We start from the raw sequence: 6,389 nt of genomic DNA, 5'->3' as shown, positions 1-6,389 counted from the left end.
TTTCCATAATAAGGACACTAGGAATTTATTGGAATTTAGGACATCAAAAACTTAACATTGGTGTAACTTGCAGAATATCCCTCCTGGAAGTTATTCATGCATAATAGTTCTCCACGAAACAAATACAACGATGACAAAAACCAGAATTACAAGACACATTAATGGAAAGCACTATCTCTAAGGCCAGGTTCGGTATTTTAGGCTGCACTGGCAATCCACCACAGAAGGGATGAGCACCATAGCTTCTGCAGTTTCTACAGCTTTGACCAAAGGCGGCTCAAGCTAGCTTGAATTGACCCATGAGGCTCATCCGTTGGCAAGTACACATCATCCTCAAACTGCATAAGCATCAGTATCATTAACAGCTGTAAGATATTGAAGAAAAGGTAAACTCTAAAATTTAGAACACATTAGGTGATTGATGTGATAATCGTTTGAACAACTTATACTTTCAAGTTTCAACATAATTGCATCTCCAATGGTAGCTCTTAGGTGGGTTCTTAAAGTTAAGAATCTGCTTTTAACTAGGTTCAACATTGGAAGAAGATGATGTGGATGCTACTTGTAAGAACTATTCTTATATGAGAACCGATTGTAAACCATTAAAAAATAATTGAGGTAACCTCTACAACCCATTTTAAAGAAATATAAAAATATGGAATAAATTATTAGTCCTAATTTAAGTTCTTAAACAATTTCATAATTGGCGTAAAAAGTTGCTATAATCTTACTTAAAACTGATGTAACATGGTAAGACCCATTAAAAAGGAGTTAAAATCTCTAATTGTGTTCATCATTGGAAATGCTCTAAGGACAGTCAAATGGTGAACAATGAACATCAATTAAGACTTCATAATGGGGTCCACTAACTTCTGCAAGATTTTCAGGAAAAAGAATCAATACCTTCACAATAGGACCATCCTTGTTTGAGATATTGACAGGTAAGAAATGAAGATTTGGCATCTTTAGACTGACATAAGCTATGTCAGGAAATCTGAAGCATAAAAATCAATAGTCACTCCCTCTATGATTATCACACATGCATTAAACTTGTGGTTATTTAGGGGGAAAACTAAAAGTGGCTGTGAAATGCAGAGACAATAGAGAGGTAGATAGATTTGTACACATGCAGTGAGTTAGACAGTGAGAAACCTGTTCAGTGTGGCCTTTGCCATCAGGTAGAGTGTGTTTTGAACAGATGGGCTATAGACTCCCCCATTTGGTGGGCCAAAAAAAGTGTCAGCCAGAACTTTTTTCACTTCCTGATACTTTTCTGTAAAGTAAAATGGCTTCTGAGGGAGGCTATACTGTGATTCATACGAATACCTACAAACAACCACATCCAGGTTAAAGAATACCGGTGTAATGATCAATGAGAAAACTTTTCAGTCTTGAATTCCTTACCTCCATGATGCTATATGAACTCTTTCATTTTACAATTAATAAATGACAAGAAAATTTTCTAGAAATTGTAATGAAGTTGACCATAATTATGCCAACAGGACTGGCTTCCATAAGATTAAGGGACCATTTTAAATTATATGGGGACAGAAGTTACCTCCACAGTGCGGTTACTTCTGTTGCCAGAATCCTTTCACGGGTATCAGGAAGTGCTGTGTACTTGTCTCTTATGAAATTCACAAAACCAGACTGCTCCCATGTCACAAAAATAAATAAATAAATAAACTTGAACATCAACTTGTAATTTCTAAGTATGCAGAAAACCAGCTCTCTAATAAATGCTGTGTATGAATCTATATGCTCATGCAAATTTTACAAGTTCCATAACCCAAACAGTTTAATTTTGTCTACCATCTGGACAAGTTCATATCATCCATGAAGATATGTAACTTCTTCTTTAACCAATTTCAGAACTACAAATAAAAGAATGATCCTCCTCACCCTTTGAGCACCAAGGAAATTTCAACATGAAAAATATGAAAAAGGGGTGTAGCGATGCTATGCCAGGTAATGCAGCAGCTTTCGAATTAGACTCTTGTGTTGAAGTGCATTGCCATTTTATTTGTTTGATTTTGTCTTTTGCTCTTTCTGTTATTTAGAAATTATTTTCTCTCTCTTATTTTACTGAAAATCATTTTGAGTAACCTCATCTTCTACACAAGTGAAAATTTTGGTAGAATCATTATCATACATATGGTACTGTAATACTGATTTTAACTAAAAATCTACAATACTTTATAAGCCTTGATATAGTTGCAATTTATATATTTTCAATAGAGTTTGTTTAAATACAAGTTGTGATTTTAAAAGTACTCAGCCTATTTGTGTTACTTTCCTATGTATTTATGAATAAATTATATAAAATGCAGAATCAGTCATCCTGTGTTACAATCCCATGTTTTATGTATAATGCATTTACTATAAGTAAATGATGTGTGCAGAATTTTTTTTGAGCAAATGGTCACATTTTTAAAGCATTTATCTCAAGCTTAAAATTATATCATGCCACTCGTACCGACAACCACATATTGTTTTGAGAACATCTGTAATAGAGTTGCAGAAATTGGAAACACCACATGAAAATCAAAGCACTTGTTTCTATATAGCAAGCTTACCTGGGTTGTCTTCAACACTGACAATCCTTCAATACCAGAAGTCAACTGAAGTGAACCAGACTTTTGTACTATTGCCTCTGTTGTATGCTTCTCAGACCCAAGTTTGAAACCTAACACAAACAAAGCCAAGGACTTGAGGACAGAAAAGAAACAAACTATAACTATAATTAAATCAAGAATCTTCAACTGCAACACAAATTGAGTACAAAGGCTAACAAAAGCAGACCCTCTACAGAGACTGCCATATATGTGAGCACCTTCTAAAACAAGCAAGTTACAACAGTGTATTATAGTTTGACTAACCATGTTCATGAGGTTGACCATCCACAATGACACGCTCCCATGGTTTTTCCACAATATTCACAATAGCACCAGTAACCTACAGAAAAGCAAGAATTTTCTTTCCATCAAGTAGCATATATTTCAGATAAAACAAAGTTCAAAGCAAAATGCTTAGCCTAAAAAAGATCAAAGAAAAAACACAGTGCAAGATAAAGGAACAACAAAAACAAATAAAGAGAAGAAAATTACAAATAATCTCAAGATTGATATTAGATTTTCAGTCACCAACCTTCTTGTAAAATGATACAAAGTGCTTAGCAAGCAAAATAGCAAAGTCCTCAGCAGAGAGTATGTCTGAGCATTCCTTTGCTTTTGCATACACCTAATGGCACATTAGTTAAAAATTCAAAACTCAGTGAACTGACAATGGTGAATAAAAACCAAATGAAAATGAACTAGTAGTAAATGATATGTTACCTTCACACAACCACAGGCAAACATTTCCTGTTCTGGATAAAGTCAACTTCACAGAAACATGTACTAGAACAAGAAAATAGGATTTACTTTTATATATATGATCTAACCCTGAAAAGTTCAAACTAAATCCTATTACTATGTCTTTGGCACAAGGAAAATATCATATTAGTTTCAGATATTTCCGCTTGAGTGGTGCACTACATCCTTTGATATGTCAAAGTTTACCCACTTCATGAAAATTCATAAGTTCCACATGAAAGACAAGCACAATAAAAGCATTTTGATTAGCCAGGTGAGTACCAACATTCAATAAAAACAACAACAAAGCCTTATTTCGCTAGGTGAGGTCAACTACATGGACCACACCACGTCATTCGGCATGGTTAAATACCAATGCTTCAGGAATAGCCAGGTGAGTCTCATTTGCAATAAAACATGTTTGACTATAATCCAATCAATTCCCAAGTAGCATAATAAACCCCCATATTGAAATTCAACTAATATGAATAAACCATTCAAAATAGATCTCAAGTAAGGAGCACACATTTAGATCAAAAGGGTCTCCCAATCACTGGCTATTCTATTCAGCCCCTTTGAAGAACCTGAATAATCAAAATTCTATTCTATACTTCACAAACCCAAACACCTGATTTCATTTGCACAACAAGATGCAGAGTTCAGATTCTCTGCAGAAAATTAGAAAAATTCAAGCAGTGAAACTCATTGAGTAATGAGTAATGATCATGAACTGAGCAAACAAGTTCAAGTTGCACCGCTCAGCCTCTCTCCTCCAAACACCCAAAAATACAATAAAAAGATGAATTTCACTCACTCCTCTGTAGTGAAAGGTGTGAAACAAAACAAGGGTGTGTCATGATCAAAATTAAAGCAATTCAAATCTGACCCAAATGACCAAAATTTGTGGAGATATATCAAGATCCTAACAAAATGTCAAAAATCTTAATTAGGGTGGTTCAAAAAAACTAATCCATTTTAAATCAAACCTAAATGCAGTTTTCCTTTATCAATTTACACTTATCACTCCATACGACAAAACTCCAGAAAAAAAAAAAGTCAAAATGGGATTGAATAAAACCTCAGATCAAGTACAACTTATGAAAACGAAGCCATCACCAATCAGAGTAAAACGGTAAAAAAAAAAAAAAACAGAAATCAATAATAAAAATTGAAAGAAAGAAAGAGAAAAACAAATAGCGGGTGAGAACTGAGAAGGTTCAGGTTGTTACTGTGTTTTTCATGGTATCAGTAGCAACGATGTCAGAGTTGTCATCGCGGAGATACGAGTTGACGCAGTCTGAGAAGAGAGTGATGCCCACGCGCCACTCCACAACGAAGTGCTGCCCCTGCCTCGTCTTCCACACGCGCGCCACTCTCACGCGCTCTTTCCCGTGCCTCTGTTCGAACTTGAACCCTTCTACCACTTCCTGCTGAGCCATCTTTTCGGAACACTACTTGTTTTTTAAGGTTTCTTAGAACTGAAGAATGTTTGAGTTAACTATTGAGTTTTCGCCCTATTTATATGTGTGTGTATCGGGTGAGGACAAGGCCGTGTTTGCCGGTTTTACTTTCCCCCGATTTTTACCATTTGATTTAAAATGCAAATCCATCAATAATCGTTGAAACAAATACACAAAATGAATAAAAATTAAAATATGATATCTCAAAATCTAGAAATTGCAATAAATTAAAATAGAAAAAGAACAAAATGTGATAAACAAAATACTCTTCACTATATGTGCCTCACATTCATAAATTGAGTTGAGGAACCATGCTATACAACACATAAATAAAAATATTCAGTTGTGCACATAAATGGTGTAGCAAGTAAACACATAAAATGAGCTTCATGTAAGCATGTCCATTAGTCATCCCCTGCTATATGATCCATAAGCTCCAACTGAAAATACAGAGGTCTCCCATTTTACATCAAATAACAATTGATTCAATCAAAATAATATATTTGTCCTATAAAATGGAAGTAGTGTTACATAATAAAAATAATATAGAAGACCTTATACTGGGAGTATAAAATAACGTCTAACTCATTATATTTCACAATCAACCAGCCAGGATGAGACTTTTCCCCATTACAAAGTGTATGAAATTAGGGCAAAAACATAAAGCAATGGATGATACTTAGCAGAGGCTTTGAATTTTCTCTCAAAATGTGTTTTGCAATAGACGGATCAAATACTATTAGAAAGGACTTCAGGATAACCAAGAACAAAACTCAATAAGAAACACATTGAACTCAATTTTGTTTATGTATTCATAGAGAATTTCCATTTGCTTAAATTGCTGAAGCTCTAAAAGATTTATTCCAAATATTGAAACTTTAATCAGAAGACAAATACATCTGGAACTGAATCTTGCCAAATAGAGCAAAATCAAATTTAAAAAAGGAAAAAAGAGTAAAATAGAAATAATAGTGAGAATGAGAATTTGTAGGATAAATATAGGATTTCTCTTAAGGCCAAAGAGGTAAGCTAAGATTCAAAAGCTAATACAAATAACAAAACAAAATATAATTACAATTAGTTACCCCAAAACCAAGAAGAAAAAATATTAATAGAGAATTTTCATTTCTTAAACTGCTGAAGCTCTAAAAGCTTTATTCCAAACGCTGAAACTTCAATCAGATGTGAAACAATGTTTATTTCAAACGTTGAGCTACCTCTATAATTATCCCGTCTAAAATATTTACAACAACATATTACTATTTTATTATGCCCCTCTGAAATGCTAATATGTAATAAGATGTGAAACAATGTTAGCAACTACAACTCAAATACTCAATTATTGCTTTTTCTCTGATGTATATGTTTTTGCACATAAAGATATAATAAACTCAACCTCAAAGGGTTCTTTTCGGTTCAAGAGCTAGGGAGTAAGCATGCAGAAGCAATGCCTCCAACGAATTGAACAGATGATTTGGCTAATTAACTTAAGACTGTCAAACATCAAAAACCATTTGATGTGTCAGAAAATTAACTTAAAAAAACCAACCAAAAGCTGGGGATTGAAAATAAAATA

General features: G+C 33.9%; 1 protein-coding gene across 2 annotated transcripts; it reads right to left on the bottom strand.

Moving 5' to 3' along the window:
- Positions 1-4,863, bottom strand: UR2 (uricase-2 isozyme 2). 2 transcript variants are annotated; one of them, XM_006605215.4, is made up of 9 exons: positions 4,583-4,863; positions 3,336-3,362; positions 3,148-3,240; positions 2,880-2,955; positions 2,577-2,686; positions 1,559-1,650; positions 1,153-1,326; positions 904-994; positions 1-338 (listed from the first exon to the last, which is right to left on the bottom strand). In XM_006605215.4, the coding sequence occupies exons 1-9, from the start codon at positions 4,790-4,792 to the stop codon at positions 255-257; spliced, it is 957 nt and encodes a 318-aa protein (XP_006605278.1). In that variant the 5' UTR covers positions 4,793-4,863; the 3' UTR covers positions 1-254. The 2 variants fall into 2 exon arrangements, with proteins under 2 accessions (XP_006605278.1, NP_001235948.2); NM_001249019.2 differs by lacking the exon at positions 3,336-3,362 and having other exon boundaries at positions 4,583-4,844.
- Between the last annotated feature and the right edge of the window lie 1,526 nt (positions 4,864-6,389).

This window comes from Glycine max, chromosome 20, assembly GCF_000004515.6.
Source record: "Glycine max cultivar Williams 82 chromosome 20, Glycine_max_v4.0, whole genome shotgun sequence".
NCBI lineage: Eukaryota > Viridiplantae > Streptophyta > Magnoliopsida > Fabales > Fabaceae > Glycine > Glycine max.
The sequence above is the reverse complement of the archived record's forward strand: the minus strand, read 5'-3'. Positions and strand labels throughout refer to the sequence as shown.